At 46.3% G+C, this 18,054-nt stretch overlaps 1 protein-coding gene across 1 annotated transcript; it reads left to right on the top strand.

Moving 5' to 3' along the window:
• Positions 1-50: 50 nt before the first annotated feature.
• Positions 51-14,739, top strand: GNA11 (G protein subunit alpha 11). Its single transcript, XM_066336206.1, has 7 exons — positions 51-226; positions 4,347-4,531; positions 5,579-5,733; positions 6,472-6,600; positions 7,764-7,893; positions 8,648-8,801; positions 10,378-14,739. The coding sequence occupies exons 1-7, from the start codon at positions 91-93 to the stop codon at positions 10,566-10,568; spliced, it is 1,080 nt and encodes a 359-aa protein (XP_066192303.1). The 5' UTR covers positions 51-90; the 3' UTR covers positions 10,569-14,739.
• The last annotated feature ends 3,315 nt before the right edge of the window (positions 14,740-18,054 follow it).

Raw genomic sequence — 18,054 nt, 5'->3', positions numbered from 1 at the left:
GCCGGGCCGGGCTCCCGGCCGTGCGGAGAACGGTGGTCGGTGCCGGGGGGGTGGGGGGGTGGGCGGGGGCGTCCCAGCCGCGACGCGACCATGACTCTGGAGTCCATGATGGCCTGTTGCCTGAGCGACGAGGTGAAGGAGTCGAAGCGCATCAACGCCGAGATCGAGAAGCAGCTGCGGAGGGACAAGCGCGACGCGCGCCGCGAGCTGAAGCTGCTGCTGCTGGGTGAGGAGCGCGGCGCCGGTCCGGCCCCAGGGGCCGCCGCGGGGCCCGGCCCGGGGCTCGGCAGGTCCGGGTGGCCGGGCCGGGCGGGGAGCGGGTGTGGCGGGGAAGCGGCGGGAGCCATCCCCGCCTCAGCCCGGCGCTCGGGGCCGCTCCCGAGCCGTGCGGGGCGGCCGCCTCATTGGCTGCCCTTTGTTTGATTTTGTGATGCGTTCGCTGTCAAAATGGGTTTTGACACAACCAGGAACTAAGCGGCCGAAATTCCTGGTTGTGAAGGCGGGCACGCACACGGGCGCGTGAAATTTTGTCTCGAGGAAACGATTCTCGGGGAGCGTGCCGGCCTGGGTCAGCATGTGGAAATCCGCTGGTGGAGTTGGTGCTTTTCAGGATTGTCGGTGAACTCCTGGGCCTTGGGTGAACACGTGTGGAAAAACTGGCCTCCAGCTCCTAAACCACAGAGTTTCCCCTGGGGCAAGACTTGGGAGAGGCGGCAGGGCTGGCAGCTCGGTGTGCTGGTTCTGGAGGGGGACGAGGCAGGAGGAATGCGCGAGTTGTGCCTGTGCTGTTCGGAGGTGGAGATCACCTGTGCAGCAGTAAGAATCTAGGTCTTCGGGTGGAAACACGGGAGTGTTCCCTGTGCAGATGGGTAACTGTGCCGTGTTTCGATGAGTTTGGATGGGTAATCGGTTGCAAACTGAGACTTGCGGGCATGTACCTCCCTCCTCAGCAGTGAGCTTGATGTTGATGTAGCCCCCAAATTTAAACTTCGGTTTCAGTTTTCATGCATATTGGGATTTAGCATTGCTTGTGTCTCAGATATATCCTGCTTTGTGTCTTGAATACTCTGTCATCTTGAGATGGAATCTGAAGCAGATCTGATGGATCTTTTGGCAAGCCATTAAGATCCAGCGGAAGAAAGAGGCTGACCCTTGTGAAAATAAAAAAAAAAAACCCACTTTGCAGAAGTGGGGAGAGGCTGTGTATGCCCAGCCCCTTGGAGGGCTCCAGTACCAACACTGGTGCCTGGTGATAACTGTCAAGTAAAGGCCAGGGCTTTCCTTCTCACCCTGAATCCTTCACAATTAATGTATTGCTGTTCTTCCTTTGAAAGGTAAAATCGAGGGCTTCACATTCCTGCTCTTTTACAGCTTCTGTAAGGCTTCTTGGAGAGGAGGGAAGGTGTCCCTCACTCTCATGCTTCCCTAAAAGCAGTCCCACAGAAGCAGCTGTGTCAAAATAGGTTGTCGCTATAGGATAGATCTGGGTTAAGAAGATCCCACTGGATCTAAAGATTTCACTTTAGGAATAATTCAAATTGCTCAAGAATCCTTTCTGCTTTTCTAAAAGATACAGATTCAGCATCAGATTAAAAAAACGTACAGAAGGTGGTTATTATTGGATAAGCAGCACTCCTGGGTGTAGACAGTGTTTGCAGGATGCTTTTCACTGGACAGAGCACATTCCCCACCTTTAGCTGGCACAGGTAATCTGTGTTCTCTCTCCTTGGTGAAACTGCAGCTTGCAGGGATTTCTTCTATGTTGCTCATTTTCTATGGAATTCTTATATTCAGAAGCATTAATGATTGATTTAGTGAGAGGGCTTTCCCAAAATCTCCAAAAATTTGAGTGTATGGAGGGAGTTTCCACCTTGTTGAAACTGTTAAATTTTTCTTGTCACTACATCTGGTGACAGTTACTTTGTGAAGCCTAAAACACAAAGTTAAGGTGAAGAATAACAGTGCTAATCAATGATGAACCTGTTAATAAGAAATTCAAGGTGTTGGACATTGCCATCTGGTACAAGGCTAGTAATTTGTCTTTTTGCTGGACGGGGAGGATATTTTGTACAAAAATTATTTGTGATTAAGTGTGGGATACTGTTGACTGAGCAATGTATTTACAAGAGCCTGTGAAGTATTTGGGATCATTAGGAAGTTACTGTAAATTCTGGTGCTTTCCCGTGTTGACAGAAGTGGTGAATTCAGATTATCTCTCGTCATATTAAAAAAGGGTTTTGTGCCCTGAGAGTTGTAGATCATGCCCACCAGAGCTTGTAACCTGCTGATGTAGTGCTGTGCCTCAGGGAAAGCAAAAGGCACCTTTGAGGGGGAAAAAAACCCCACCCAAATCCAAAAACTCACCACCAATAACCAAGACATCACCCACCACCAAACCAAAAGAGGGCAGTGATGGAGTGACAAGAAGAATCTCTGTTTGGGCTGTTAAGTTCTGAGGCAAGCAAAGGTCTGGCGTTGAGGTTTCTCTTGTATTTTCATTGTTGAAATGCTTTGAAGCAGTACCTTTTTTGTTTCCCCTCTCAGTTTTGGTCGCTGTGGTAAAAGGCAAAGGAAGTATTTCTCACCACACTGGCAGAAACCACAAAAAAAATCTCAGTTTCCAGTTTTTGCCCCACTTGGGGTGCACCTTTGTATTCAAGATGGAAAAAGGTTGTTGCATTTTGATAGTGTCTACAGTGTTAATTTCTGGCTGTGTTGATGTGATTTTTTTCACTTCTTGCTGCTGTTCATTTCAAACGTTCTGCTTCTAGTTAGGTGCTTGTTGCTTTTATCTGGGCATTTTTATTTGCTTGCCTTTTAGTCCAACAAGATAAAATGAGTAACTGAGTATCTACATATGAGTAGTAATTGTGTATTGGGATGAATGAGATCCTGTCTGAATCCATCTCTCCCCTGCTGGGAGGAGGATCTGGTGGTGCCCCTGGGCAGAGCCAGGGCCCTGCCAGCATTTTAACTACAGGTCAAAAAGATTTGTATCCCTGACATAATGTATTTTGAATTTTTGGTCTCAGCAGTTAAGTGAGCTGGGCCACTGTGTGTTAGAGAGATGTGGGGGTTTTATCAATATCCTGCATGGTGATAGCAGATTTTAGAAGACTGAAGAGAAGCACTCCACAGAAAGGTAGTGATGTCCATTTAGGGGGATGAAGTGTGGAGGGATGCTCATCCCAGGTGGCCTCTGTGTCCCCTCCATGAAGGAACTCTGCGCACAGGCCGGGTGTCACTGGGGACATCCCAGTTCCATTGTGAATTTAGCAAGGCTCTATAACTGCTTGGAAGCCGTTCGACGGCGTTTTTCTCTCCTCTACTCGCTCTGCTAGAAAGTTCCCACTGTCCTTTGGTATCATCTGGTGGCCTTCACATGCCGAGTGACACTCCTGTGGGGCCATAAACGTGGGAGTGGAAGGACCTGCCCGAGTGACGGTGCAGGAAGCCGGCGCTGCCCTGTGCCGTGTCCTGCCCTCCCATCTGCTCCCGGGCCCGGCAGTAAAACCTGCGAGAGGAGGAAGAGAAGGAAGCAGTGGCCTTGCTGAGCAGGCTGCAGCCCGTGGGGACCCAGGCACGGCACCGACAGCTGGGAGCAGTGGCCTACTCTGCTCTCTCCCTGCCAGACGCCATTTTTAACTCCCTCACATCCAGAGCAGGATCGCAGGAACGCCGCCACGGCCGTGGGTCCAGCCCTGGGGACAAAACCTTTGCGCAGTACTTTGGGATACAGGGCTCATGTGCTGCCTGGGTTGTTCCTGTCAGATGGATAAGCAAAGAGTTTCTTGAGCTCCGTTCTCCTTTGGAGTTGATTTATTTATTATTTTTTTTTTCCTGTCGCGTTTGGTTCTTTCCTATGAAAAGACACGTCGTGGATAAGGCGAAGAGCGTTTTGTGCCAAATTAGAGCGAAAGAAAATTCCCTGTTTACTGGGCTTCTCCTGGCCACTCACTGCTGTCTGGGTCTGTAGCACTTGGCTGGCTTGAGAGTGTGTCCAGGCCCTTCCTGGCTGGTTGTAGCATCTTGCTGGAGTATCTGGGAATAGGTCAGGTGTGACGGGCAGGGGCCTCTTGACGCAGGACCTGTGGGAGTGGCTGTAACGTGAGATTTGGAATAAGTACCAGAGCTACTTTTGAAGGCTGCTCTAAAGGACAAGGCGTCTTCCTTCCACGCTGCCGGGTTTGTAACGGGGATGAACGATCCAGGCTGTTTTTTACCAGTCTGGGAAGTGACAAAAGGGGGACTGGGAGTAGTGTGTGCTTGGGTGTAGTGATAGGAGCTTTCATCTGTCCTGGGCTTTGCTCCTGGTAGCTCCTAACTCACTCTCTTGCATCCTGTAGGCACTGGGGAGAGTGGGAAAAGCACGTTCATTAAGCAAATGCGTATAATTCATGGCTCAGGCTACTCTGAAGAGGACAAAAAAGGCTTCACCAAGCTGGTGTACCAAAACATCTTCACTGCCATGCAGTCTATGATAAGAGCCATGGAAACCCTGAAGATTCTGTACAAATATGAACAGAACAAGGTAAGTTTCTCGGGTTTTGCGTGTACCTTTAGTCAGTGAGGATTTTGAGTTCTTGTTTGCTTGTGTCTTTCTGCATTGCAACCTCAACCTCCCTGAACTCTTTCCTGTAAACTTGTAATGACATTTTTTTTGATACCAAATTCCTTTTACTTGTTTGTGTTAAGGGATAGAGCAACTTTGCATGGTTTGTGCACTGGTGTGCCTAGTGAGTGGTGGGAGCAAGGGACTGGGATATGATGGAAGGGATAAGAGGGGTGTTATTTTGACTCATTTCAAGGATTCAGGGTTGTTAAATGTGTCAGCATTTCCTTTCCGTGTGTCGCTGTTCTTATTGGAACTTGAAGCTGGCAAAATATATGCTGGACCCAAAAGACACAGACCTGTGCTGGTAGTTACCCCTGTTTCTCCAATCCTTCTGCTCTTCTGATAGCTATTGACCAAGGGTACAAACCTTTCTTGAAGGATTTTGGTCTCAACCACAGAAACATATTGATTTTGGAACCAGGAATTAATTTTAGACAGATCTGATCTAAATTATTTTATCTTCTTGAGGGGGAGGACAGTGAGAGTGAGGGCATGCCAGGAAAATAGATTTTTTTAGCATATTTTGCTTTTTTAATGCTTAGTATCCTTAGTATTTTGAAGTTGTATTTTATCTGTCCTGTCACACAGTGTCTTAGAGTTGATTTTGAATAATTGTTTGTAGGGACTGGATGGTGCCCCTTTCTTGTCTGTGGTGAGAATAGGCAGAGTGGGAGAGAGCTTTGCCTGTGCTTTGAGTCATGGTGGAGGGGTTCTGATAAATAACATCTGCCAACTTTTGCTTACTATAACTTGTGCAGAACTTCACTTTAGTTTTTATTTATTGGGAGTGTTGGCAAAAGCCCCTTGGTGTGGATAATCACCTCACAGATACCCCAGGCTGTGGTAGTTACTGTACTCCTTTCTTTGCTTGGCCATTGTAGGGTGAGTGTTTTTATGCCCACCACTTTTGGAGGTTTTTTTTTTTTTTACTTTTTCTCTTTTTTTCTTCTTTCCAATCTCCAGGCCAATGCAGTGCTGATCCGAGAAGTGGATGTAGAAAAGGTCATGACATTTGAGCAGCCATATGTAAGTGCAATTAAAACATTGTGGAACGACCCTGGAATACAAGAGTGTTATGACAGGAGAAGAGAATATCAACTTTCTGACTCAGCTAAATAGTAAGTGTACAGTCACTGGTGTGCTTGTGGTAGGAGTGATGGTCTAACAAATTATACCTGTCCACATTTTTTTAATTGAAGTCCAGAGTTTGTTTCCTTATCCTTTGCTGCTTTTCCTGAAAGTATGAGGTGTTCTGGGGGTGTTAAAGGGTGTTTATGCATCTGCTTCAGGTTATACCTGAGGCCAGAATCTTCACATTATTCCATCTGAATTGATCCTGGCTCTTGGGCAGCAGGAGTGCTGCTCTTTCTCTTCAGGTTTGTCTTTGGCCTGCAAGTGTATGTGGATGTGTAACTCAGATTTTATTAATTATAAATCCATTAAGTTTGGCAACATACAGAGGATGTTTTGCATTTTAAGTAAATAAGTGTACGTTTCTACGTTTATGAGTAGAAAACCTCAGATGAGACCTGATGCTGAAACATAAAACATCTACTGTGCTTGAACTTCCTCTGTAGTAAAGATTGTCTTCCCCACTCCTGTACAGAGTTGATAAAGTTGGTTTTAGTGTATCTGTTTATCCTTTGAGGGGGCTGGCTGGTGAATTACTGTTCCTCAAAATTCCTTTTTGTTAGTTTTCCACACCATATTTAAAATAATTCAGACAACTTTTGCCTTTCTCATCACGCTATGTAAAGACTTCATGCAGCAGTTTTTACATCTGTATATTTATGTGCTGCAACCTAAGGTAGTATTTTTCTTTGTTATTTTTTTTTTCCCCACTGTCCTGCTTGCAGCTATCTCAGCGATGTGGATCGTATTGCTACCCCAGGATATCTACCAACTCAGCAAGATGTGCTACGGGTTAGAGTCCCTACAACCGGGATCATAGAGTACCCCTTTGACCTAGAGAATATTATCTTCAGGTACTGGAGGTGTCTTCATGTTACAGCTGAGCTGAGGCAGCAGGGAGATGGTTTCAGGAAGGGTTCTGGCTTGCTTTAGTGTGTCCAGATGGTTTGAGTGAATGTGTGATGGGTGGTCTGATGTTATGGGTGTCAGAAAACTGAACCTGCTTTTGAATCACTTCAAACCCAGGGAACCATCTCGGTGCCCTTCCTGGGAAGGATTGTGCTGTTGCCATCTCAGGCTGAAATTGTGAGGCAGCTGAGGATGTGTTGAGAGCTGAAGCCACTAAGGGCTGACACTTTTTGTGCAGAAATACTTCCCTGTACCCAGCACCTGCCTTGAGAGCTGGTTTTCTGGGCCTACCTTGTGCTCTCAGGGTGGCACCAAAACTTGCTGCCTGTGCTGCAGCAACAGCAACAGATGGTCTTTGCAGGCTTAAGCCAGCAACTGAGCCTGGCATGACCAGGCTGGACATAGCAATATTCCTGTGTTTCTCTCTGGTGCTCTCTGCCCTTCCCCACCACAGTGTAGCATTGCCAGAGAGGAATAAGGGAACCTGCATCCTCTCTCTTAAACCATTTGGTTACAGAAATGCAGAAATCTCCTCTCCCTCTTCTGTTTTGCTGACCTAGGGAATAGGTGTAGGATTTTATCAAAGGTGAACCACGTGTGTGGCACTTCAGGTGAGTGCCACAATAACTTCAGTGTACTGTACAGGTGGGCCTTGAAACTGAGAGGCTGAAGTGTGTGACTGTTAAACAGCACATTCCAACAAAAGTGTAACAACTAAGGAAAGATTTGGGTGGGGGAGAAGCTTTGAGGCAAGCAGGTGCTTTAACTAAAAACAAAAATAGTTTGCTCATGTGACAGAGCACAGTTTTGAAGGACTTGTCTTTTCAGACTTAGAGCTGCTCTGAGCAAACCTGAGCAGAACGCAACAAAAATGATAAAGGGTGAATTTGGCAACACTCACCTGTGGCCATTTTTTCAGTTTGGTGTATTTCTGGACCAGGATATTTTGTAAACTTGCTGGTTTTGTTAACAGGCAGATAGTGTCACATCCCTGTACCAGGTTAACTGGAATGGTGAAGAATCATATTAATTCTCATTGTTTGCTGGTCCTTTGCATTCAGAGAACTGCAGCTACCTCTGTGATACTCAATGTACTTCTCTTCCTTAGAATGGTGGATGTTGGAGGTCAAAGATCAGAACGAAGGAAGTGGATCCATTGCTTTGAAAATGTGACTTCCATCATGTTTTTAGTAGCACTTAGTGAATATGACCAAGTTCTGGTGGAATCGGATAATGAGGTGAGCCAAAGAGTGGGAACTCTGCAGAAGGGAGGAAGGAAAAGAGGGAGGAATGTTTTTGTATTTCTTGAAGGCTGGTACCCAGGTGCTTGGTGCCAGGTTGGATTAGCTACTGTTATTGGTTTTGGCCTTCAGTTCTTGTTGTGAAGGGAACACGAGCCTCGGCGGGTCAGGATGTCCCTGAGGATGGAAAAGGCAGAGGCCATTCAAACCATCTGGGCTTCTCGAGTGAAAAATGAAATTATCTGAAGTTGCAGAGTCCCTTGTGCCATGGAAAGCACTGTGCAAGTGCCCCCAAGTCACCCCATCCCCTCCCTGCACTGGGTTACTTCAGGCTTTGCTGTTTTGTGAGGTGGTGGCTGCACTCTTTGAAGGTGCAAATCTGAATTTTGGCACTTGCTAATAGATTAAAAGCATGCTATTAGATAACAGTAGTTGCTGGTTTTTTAGTAGACATAATATGCTCACAAAGTATCACTGGACAGTCCTCTCACATGGCTCTTAAAGCATAAAATGACTTTAAAGTCTTTTGATGTGAAAGGCTTGGCAAACAAATGAAGGTTGAGTCCTTCAGATTTTGCATTTCCTGTCCATTTACTGATCCAGCTTGAACCAGAATCTACCTGGGGCCAAAGTACTTTGTGTATAATGTTTGAGATGCTGAATTACTACAGATCTGAGTGCATGTGCAGGCAGCAGAAAGGCATTTTAGTGCTCCTCTGTGAAAACAGGGCTTTTCTTTTTCTGATTTCAGAACCGGATGGAAGAGAGTAAAGCTCTCTTTCGAACCATTATAACTTATCCATGGTTCCAAAACTCTTCTGTTATCCTCTTTCTCAACAAGAAAGATTTGTTGGAAGACAAGATCCTGTATTCCCACCTTGTTGACTATTTCCCAGAGTTTGATGGTGAGTGGCTTTTAAGAGGGGAACACTTCATGGGGTGGAGGTGATTTGGTTAAAGCTTGTTTTTTAGAGAATGCTCGGGTCCAGAAGCAGAGAAGACATTAATTGGAGGAAGAATGCCTACAGCAATAAGAAAGCATCACAAAATATCTTAATCATCCATAGACAACTGGAATCTGATAGGATTATCAAATAATGAGCCTCTCCTAGATGAGGAATTACTCCCTCCAATATGCACTGCAAAGTATTAAAACAATGGAATTGTACATATAACCAGTTTCATAAAGGTGGCAGTTTACCCATCCAGTTTATTCTGGACCTTTTAACCCTCTAGTCAAGAGGTGACTTGAGTCTTTGTTTTGAGAAACTGACTGGTCAAATACCCAAGTTGTTCAAGATGATGGTGCTAAAAAATCTTCCTGCTGCTAGAAATTCTTATTGGTGTGCCATCTGCTGTTGTGGGAAAATAATATCTATGTGAAACAGAATTTCCCATCTGAAACAAAACTCCTTAGCCAAAATATTGTTTCAGGCTCTTCAGCTGAGTGCTTTAAAGCTGGCTGGTAACACACCTGTACAGGGCTGACAATAAAATCAAAGCAGGGGAAAATGAGATCAGGCAAAAGGCTTCTTGCTATGCTCTTATATATGAATTCTGTAATTATTTGCTTAAAAATTGTGAGGTAAAGGAAGAATTACCATTTTCCCAACAGTTTTCCTCTTTTAGAGGACTGATAAAATTGCTCTTGGTTAGTTGTCCTCCCACATCTGGAGTTCCTGCTTGGAACTCTGGTGGGAGCACCAAGTTTTTCCAGCAGGCTGGGAATGGCTGAAGAGCTGCTGCCCAAACAGTGCCTACTTCAAATGAAGCTTAACAGTTGGAGACAGATCCCAGCTTCAGGGGGTGTCCTGTGCTTTCATTTCTTCCCACAAGTGGCTCCTTCAGGGATGCTGCATGGCCTGGAAGTGGGAGGTTGCCCCTCAGATTTCCTCTCAAGAGATGGTACTTGCCATGCAGCAACAGCAGTCCTGTGAAAAAAATTGCAGTAGGTGACAATTTTCTGGGGACCTGTCAGCAATGTGACTTAAAAACTGGCCAAAATTCCCATTTTTAGTTTTGTGAGGTCACCAGCTGGGTCAGACTGATTGTACTTTTGACTGGCAATAACCCTTGTTTCCAAAATACACACTTGTGTCTTTCAGCCTGTGAGATCCACCTGTATATTACAAAGAAATGCACGCCCCATTTCCATGGGAGAGCATTTAGGGGTGTCTGTCCAGCATCTGCCACTGTTACCCAGTGGATGCTCCTCCCCAGGGTTGTTCCAAGGCCTGAATTCCAAAGCAGGGTCTGACCTGACCCATCAGTGTCTGCAAAGTGCCCAGAGCCCTCGTGGGATTTGGTTAGACAGCTCAAAAGCATAAGACACTTCAGCTCTTGGAGCTTTTATCCCATAAATGATCTTAATTTGTTCTTTAAAGCTCTGTCACCCATAGGAAAAAGTGCTGATGGATCAGTGGATGGATCTGGGGGATGCATGGGAGTGAATCCATTCACTGGTGTCTCTGTTTGCTGCAGGCCCACAGAGGGATGCACAGGCAGCCCGTGAGTTCATCCTCAAGATGTTTGTGGATTTAAATCCCGACAGTGATAAAATCATCTATTCCCATTTCACATGTGCCACAGACACAGAAAACATCCGTTTCGTCTTTGCGGCTGTCAAGGACACCATCCTACAGCTCAACCTGAAGGAGTACAATCTGGTTTGACCTGCTCTGCTCTTGCCCCTTGAGAGGCTTCTTTATGAAGAAAAGACAAAAAAATGAAATTTTAAATATAACAGGAAAAAAAAAAAAAGTTTTAATTTTTGATGATGTAATGATTGCAAATTGTCTGATCTGTGGAGTGGCAAGTGCTCGGTGTTACCCTGGAGTCTCATGTCTCTGTCCACAGAGTAGTTGATTTCATATTTTTAACAAATTGCTTTTATGTCACAGTTAACGGGGATATGCCTCATTTCTTCAGCACCTTGCTTACTTCTTAATTTTTGCCAAGCAGCTAAGGCAGCCTCATCTTGATCTTTCCTTTGTTGCTAAGCCACTTTTTTTTTTTCCCCCTTTCATTCCCGTGGTATATGTAGAAAAAAAAAACAAAAACAAAAACAAAAAACAAACAAAAATCCCCAACACTTTCCAGCTGAGATTGTGAATTCACTGGACTGTGGGAGTGCAGAATGCTACTGGTCCCTTTGCCTTGTGCTATAGGGTGCCTCTGGTGTAATTTGCTAATCCTGCTTCCTTCCCCTCCTTCTTTCCCTTCCCTTCCCCAGGACACGCTCCATGGTTCACTGTGATGAAATGTTGGGGAGGAGCGATTGCTCTCCAACTATTGTGCAAAAAAAAAAAAAGAGAAAAAGAAAAAGGCAAAACAAACAAACAACAACAAAAAAAAGCCATCACTTTTCCATTCTTTATATGTTCTGAGTAATTTTTTGTTATCAATTATAAAAGGTATGGAGACTGTGATTTTTTTTTTTTAAATTATTGATGTTCTATACATAGTTTGCTATGTGTTGCTGTATTTTGTTCATGGACTACAAATGATGGAAGCTCTTGGAGCAATAGCTGCTGAGCCTGGGGAAGTGCCTGACTGTAATTGTTCTTTTTTTATTTTATTTTATTTCATTTCAATTTTATTTCTTCTTTTTTCTTTATTTTTTTCTTTTTCTCCACACACATAAACACATCCCACCCACACCACAAGCACGTGGCCGTGTGCACACAAGGCTCAGTCTGCAGAGAGGAACTGTTTTGTTGGGTAGAGTTTTTGACATCAATGAGCAACTTCTCTATGCAGCAGTTACCAAAAGCACACTGAGTGATTGTGGCATTCCAACATCAGACTTTGCCTGGATTGAAAACTTTAAGTCTGTACCATCCTCTAGGTCTTTTCTTGCTGCCTACTAGCAATCAAGCCTTGTTTTATTGCATTTTGTGCCAGTGTGTGAACGACTGTGTAAGAATTCCTCAGCCTTGTCGAGCTTGCAGAGTGTCAGAGAGGAGCAGAGCTGGCGGGTGACAGGCTCTGGTAGGATTCTTACCTGGGGAGATGGAGGATAGCTCTTGGAGGGAGCAGCAGTTCTGTCTCTCCTGTTTATGCATTCCCCTGAGGCACACGCTGCTGTGCCCCTCTTTGGAGGAGGATGGGATCCTCTTTGGAAGACTTGCACACATCCCTGCTCCAGGGTGCCTGTGATCATTGTGTCAGCGGTGGCTGCTGCAGAATCCAGTCCTGCCCTGGCTGCACCTGGTGCAGCAGGAGAGGAGAGGAGAGGCAGCAGCACTTGCTGGATGGCAGAGTGGATGTAGTTCTGGATTCTGAATGCCACCTGAATCTCCACTGAGCAGGAGGAGATGAAGCCTTTGCACATAGGAGAGCTTGATTTTCCAGAGCTGAGGCAAGTCAGGGTGCTGAAGGGCTGCTGCCAGCCTGGGAGAAAGAAGTGCTTGGCAAGGCAGGGAGAGAGAGGGAAGCAGGAAATGTGACCCACGTCTGGACGTGTGTCAGTCAGCCATCACTGATGCTTCTGTTTCAATTCCAACAAGTAGCATTGGGTCCAAATTCTCTGGATCAACCAGATTGCCCCCTGGAAGGCTGCCAGTAGAAAAAAGACTAAATGAGCTGCACTGTTGAAGGGGGCTGTTGATATTTTGTCTCTTTTGTAGACAGAGCACTACATCAGTGTTTTGCACAACATTGTAAGAGTAAATCTAACTGTCTGAGATGCTTAAGATGCTTTGATCTAGAACACTAAAATATGGAGGGACATAATTTTGAATAATTCTGTTGATAGGTCCCTCATTTTGCAGAGTAGCCAAGTGAAGCCTCTGTGTGCTCAGAGCACCACAGAGCAAAGGAAGCTCTGCTCCAAGTGATTACAGAGCTCAAGTTGGAACAGTAGCCATGGGACCAACAGTTGAAGAGCCAGTCTGAGTGGTGATGCTGAGGGAAACATAGCAGCATCTCTTTAGACTAGCCATGCTCTGGACTGCATTTAACCCTTGGGAGGAATGAGAGGGATTCCCATGTGTCAGACAGCTTTGCATCAATTTTACTGCTTTTTTTTTTTTTTTTTTTTTTTCCATCTTTATGCCAAAATGATCCAGTTTGTAGAAATTGTCTTATAAAGAGGAATTTATAATCATGTATTCTAAGTGCTGTTCCTCTGAAGCAGACGGCAGCACCAGCCTCTTCCGCTTCTGTGATCCTTTTGTAAATGGTTCACACTACAGCTGTTGCCAGCAATGAGCCTGGCACTGAGATAACACAGGTTCTTGGAAAATAACTTCCCAGAAGTTTCTCTTTTCCAAGGTGAATGATGGTGGTACTTCCACTTGAATCAGAAACTTTTTTTTTCATCTTGTTTTGTTCCTTCCCCTTTCTTTAAGAGCTGCTGCCCTGGCACAGGAGGAGGGATCTTGGCATCTGTCTCTTGCAGAGTGACTCTGCATTGTGGCAGGCAACTGTGGGAGGCTGTGGGCACAAGGATTTAGGGAATGTGCTGTACCTTGTGGGGCACCTGCTTTTGGGGTGGCTGTTGGCCTGAGAACTGGCTTGGGGAGGGAAGGGCCGAGTGTTGCTCAGTGGCTCTCGTTGAGTTCCTGAAACCTCCTCCTGGATTGGGGTAGGAATGGGTCAGACCTGTACACGTCACCTGGAGTTGTCTGTGACTGTATCATGTGTGAGAAGATACCAGTGTTAGCACGTGCTTTCCTTAGTAAGCAGCTGCTTGTGTGCCTCCAGCTTGGCCAGTGAAGTGTTCCTGCAGAACTGGCTCCTGTCTCTGTTGGCTGGCAAATGCCTGCCCTAGCAAAAGTGCCAAACCTTAAAACCAAATTTGCCTGTATCAACCTTTCTGAAAGTGAGACCTGTCAGAATTCTCTGCAGGTTGAGAGGGACTTTCAGAAGAGAGGTAAAATTGGGTTGTCGTAGGGAATCTAGAGTCTGAGGAGTTGGTCTCCTTGCCTAACCTCTGCTCCTTGTGCACTTTTAATCTTTGTTCTGTTGAAGAAACCAACATACTTGGAACTAGTTTGAAACTTGAAGTCAGTGAGCAGAGGACCATCCCTTTCCCTTGCACCATTCCATGTGGATTGGCTACCTGGTGAGCAAAAGCCCCTTCCAGCTGCAGCGTGTCAGCTCCTGCCCTTCCTGCCTCCCCCCTTCTCCTCGAGTTGGATTCTTTGGTCTCTTGTTGTTGCTTCCTAGCAATGTTGGCCTTGCGTTCAACTATGGTTTTTCTTCATGTGTTTTATTGGTTTAAAAAAAAAAAAAAAAAAAAAAGACAAAAAATAATTAAAAACAAAAAAAGAAAAAAAAAAAAAAAAAAAGTACTTCCGGAGTGTGCTGACCATTGTATTGTCCTGTACAGAGCCCAGGTTGTTAGAGTCCAGCAGAGATAAAGTGTGTTATGCAGCACCCAGTTTTTTAAGAGTATGGTTTGTGCCAATGCCCCTTCTTTAGTAGTGCCAGAGACTCTTTACAAGTGCCAATGTGGTGGAAATTATTTGGTTATACTTGTATATTATAGGATCCTGATTTAAGACAATTTAAACATTATCCTATTTAAAAAGAATACTATATAAAATGCTGTTTTTAAACCTTGTCATTTGCAATGCATGTATTGTTGTGCGTGTTGGGGGGCGGGGAGGGAAGAGGGTAGGGTAAAGGAGTTTCTGAATAAGATGCCCAGTGTCAGGATCTATTCAGACTCCAAACTGTCTCATTCCAGTCCAGGAGTGTGATTGTTTCTTGGAATGATCCCACTCTGACTGCTGGGCAACACGCTTATTACAGAAATATCTGATGGAAATTGATTTTCATATCTTTCTCCTGAAATAAACTCTCTGTTTGAAATTGGAATAAATTTTGTTCCTAAAAGCCGTGGTGGTTGTGTGTGTGTTTCTTCTCTCCTGTCTTCCCCTCTCCTCCTCCTCCTCTCTGATGCCCTGTGGGACCTGCAGCTCTGCCTCCTGTCAGAAAATCAGGATTCTGAGGCATAGAAACAAAGCATGTTTTGGTGAATAAAAGGTACAATAACACCATAATTATATATAATGCACTGTACCAATAATTCTGAAGTGTGGGCAGTGTCTGACTGGGGGTTTAAGGTGCAGGGATGCAATGGTGGCATCTTGAGCTGAAGTTTTCCAGGATTTTGGAGTAGCATTGCTAAGGGAAGTCGTTGCTGTTTGCTGCTGCCTCTTGCTGTGGTGTCAGCCCATTGCAGGCACAATTCCAAGCAGGATATCTGTTGCCAATAGCAGGAATGTTGGTGGGACCAGAACTGCTTCCAGTCTTGTCTGTTAGAAATGTGGACTGAAATATGAAACGGCTTTAAAATCATCCCTTAAGGAGCGCAGGGCTGGATGACTGTGAAAACTTCCACAAAGCCATTTCCTGAGATGGAGTTTATAGAGCTTAATTCCTTTTCTCTGGGCTCATTCTCCAGGAATGTTGCATTAAATCAGCTGGGAGTGGGTAGAGATGGCCAATTTCCTCTCTGCAAAGGTTTCCTGTGTTTTCAGGAAGCTGCAGCTGAGGATGTTCTGCTCCCTTCAAGGTCACTTAGCACAGGTGAAGCTGCAGCTCCTGGGCAGCCTGAAGCATTTTGTTCACTCCCACCAGCAAGGGAACAGTGGTCTGGTGGCCAGAGCACTGGAAAGGACTTAAATTGTCACTTCTCTTGTTACGGGTGAATTTTTGTTGCTTTTTTCAGTGGCTCTGTCCCCTCCCCAGCTGGGGAGCAGTGTCCAGCTCCGTGGGAGTCACGTGTTGTGCTGTTCTTTGCAAAGAGCCAAACACACTCTGTTTAAATAAAGCAAAGCAACAAACTGAGGCTCTTCAAAGAAAAAAAGATGAAGCCTTTAACGCCCAGCGTTTCCAGCTGGCTGTGAGGGCCTCGTGCTTTGGCCTTTTGCAGCCTCCAGGTGTGTGGGGGGCTGTCCCTGCAGTGGCAGTACAGGAGCAGGAGGTTTTGCCCAGGGAAGGAGGCAGCTGTTGGCAGCAGCTGAGGGAACAGCCCATGCAGCAGGCTCACAGTTGCTGCTTTCCCAAGGACCACTCCAGCCCAGGCTGGATAAAATGTTCCCAGCAGCTCAGAGAGCTCCTCCTCACCTCCAGCTCCAGGGGCCAGAGGCTCCTCTGATCCTCCCGTGCCCATCCTGCAGGAGAGGTCCTGGGAACATGGGAGGCTGTGTCCTGAGGCCACCTGCTCCTGCCTGGGTAATTCCTTTGGCCTGCAGCCTGCTCCAGAGGAAGGGACTCGCCAAAGAGGGCTGGGCTCTGGGCCAGGGGAGTGTCCTGATAAGGTGAGCTGGCCCAGGGCTGGGGTTGTGGCAGTGCTGTAAATCCCTTTAAACCTGGCCGCTGGATGTCCCTGCCCACGCCAAAGCAGCTCCTTGGGGTTGTGCACATGGGTAAACCAGAGGTGAAGGAAATAGATTTTCGTATTTTTCATATTTAAAAAGTCCCCTGTGCAAGGAAAGGGCCAAGAGGAGAGAGTTTGGGCTTTGCCTTGTCCTTGGACAACCATCATCCTCCTCCCTCCCAGCGGGAGGAAGCTCTTTCCTTTGAGCATTCCCTTTGCCCTCTGGGAAAGAGAGGGAAGTATCTAAGAGTAAAATGTCACATGGAATTTATAAAGTAGTATAAAGCCTCTCTCCACTTCAGGTTTGTCCCCAGAGTTATCCTGATCCCACACAGGACTCTGAAGTTGCTGTGCAGCTCAGGAGCTCAGGACCAGCTTGGCTGTGGAATGGCAGCTGCTTTGGAACAACATTTCTGCCAAGAGCTTTTTGAGCCCTGGGCTCAGTGAGGGCTTCTTCTAACCCAATCTGTTTCCTATGGGCTCTCCCAATGACACCAGTGTGGTATAATTGTCCTTGAGCTGCTTTATCTCCTGCCACCCAGCCTGACCAGGAAGTTCAGCCTCCACGAGCAGTTTTTGTAACATCCCCACCACTGTGGGTGGAGAACTCCTGGCTTTCGAGGACTTTTTGTGGCTGCCAGGCTGCACTGTGTGATAAAGACTCCACACTTGGGCTGGGTGAGGTTTCTGGGGAAGCCCAGCTGCTGAGCTGGGTGAGGATGTGGCTCGTCAGGGAGCTCAGCTGCTGCCCAGGGCTGTTCTACACCCCTGGCCAAATGCTGTCATTTGTCCCTGGCCACTCCTCCTGGAGCTGCTCCTCCCTTCATCTCAGGTGAGTATCTGTAGCTCCTGGCCATGGAAATAAATGGGGTTTTCATGGAGCTCCCCAAAGACAGGTCTCTCCTGCTCTGCTGGTTCCCATCCTCCCTCCCAGTGACTCAGGCCTTCAGTCTCCAGCTCTCCAAGAGGTGACAGGCTCTTTGCACAGAAGGCGCAAGATGGGAACTGGAAAAATCTTCTGGGCAGGATTTGGCAGCCTCAATAGAAAAGAAGCCTCTGCTCAGTTTCAGTTTTGCAACCCTTGATTCAGAGCAGATTAAACGATGTAAAGAACCCTGGGGCAAAGAGGTGCCTTTCCCCAGCTCAGCCATGGATTTGTTTCCAAACTGCAAGGGGTAAGGGTTTTTTGGATCAGTTTGGAAGTTGTTTAGAGACAGAAGCATGAAGAACATACCCTGTTGCCAACCCAAAGAGGGCACTCTGGGCATGGAAAACCCAGCAGAAATGTGCTAGAGGTGCTTTCCTTGTGCAACATCACCCACAGCAAAAGCCACTGATAACTCTGCTCAGCTGCAGCTTTTCTTAGTCAGGTGAGTGACCTGGGGACTTTTAGACAGTTTGAATGATAAGATTTGGAAAATGTTTGGAGTCTTCCCATCTTTGGCCTTATGTTTCATGTCCAGTGCTGCCACAGATGTTGGAATGGCCCCTGACAAGTCACCTTTGGGCAGAGGTGAGCATAGGGAAAGGCAAACACACCCCAGAAGTGTGTTTTTGTCCATGAAATCCTAAACATCTGACGGAAGTGTTTGAGCTCCTCTTGCCGTGTCTCTTGCCAAATCTCCAGATTAATTTCCTCAGGTTGCGATATTTTTACGCTCTATTGTAGGAGAGGCAGGGGGTTAGTTTTTTGTCTTAAAACCACGACATGTAGAAATAAAATATTTACTGACTGTCAGGCCGTGGTGGGACCGTGTGGTTCCTCTCTTTGCTGCCAGCTGCACTAGAAAGATGACTCAGTGTGCCTTGGTGAATACCTGTGAGTG

The sequence above is a fragment of the Sylvia atricapilla genome, chromosome 26 (genome assembly GCF_009819655.1).
Source record: "Sylvia atricapilla isolate bSylAtr1 chromosome 26, bSylAtr1.pri, whole genome shotgun sequence".
Classification (NCBI taxonomy): Eukaryota; Metazoa; Chordata; class Aves; order Passeriformes; family Sylviidae; genus Sylvia; species Sylvia atricapilla.
Note: the sequence above shows the minus strand (reverse complement) of the source record. Positions and strands in the feature narration are given on the sequence as shown.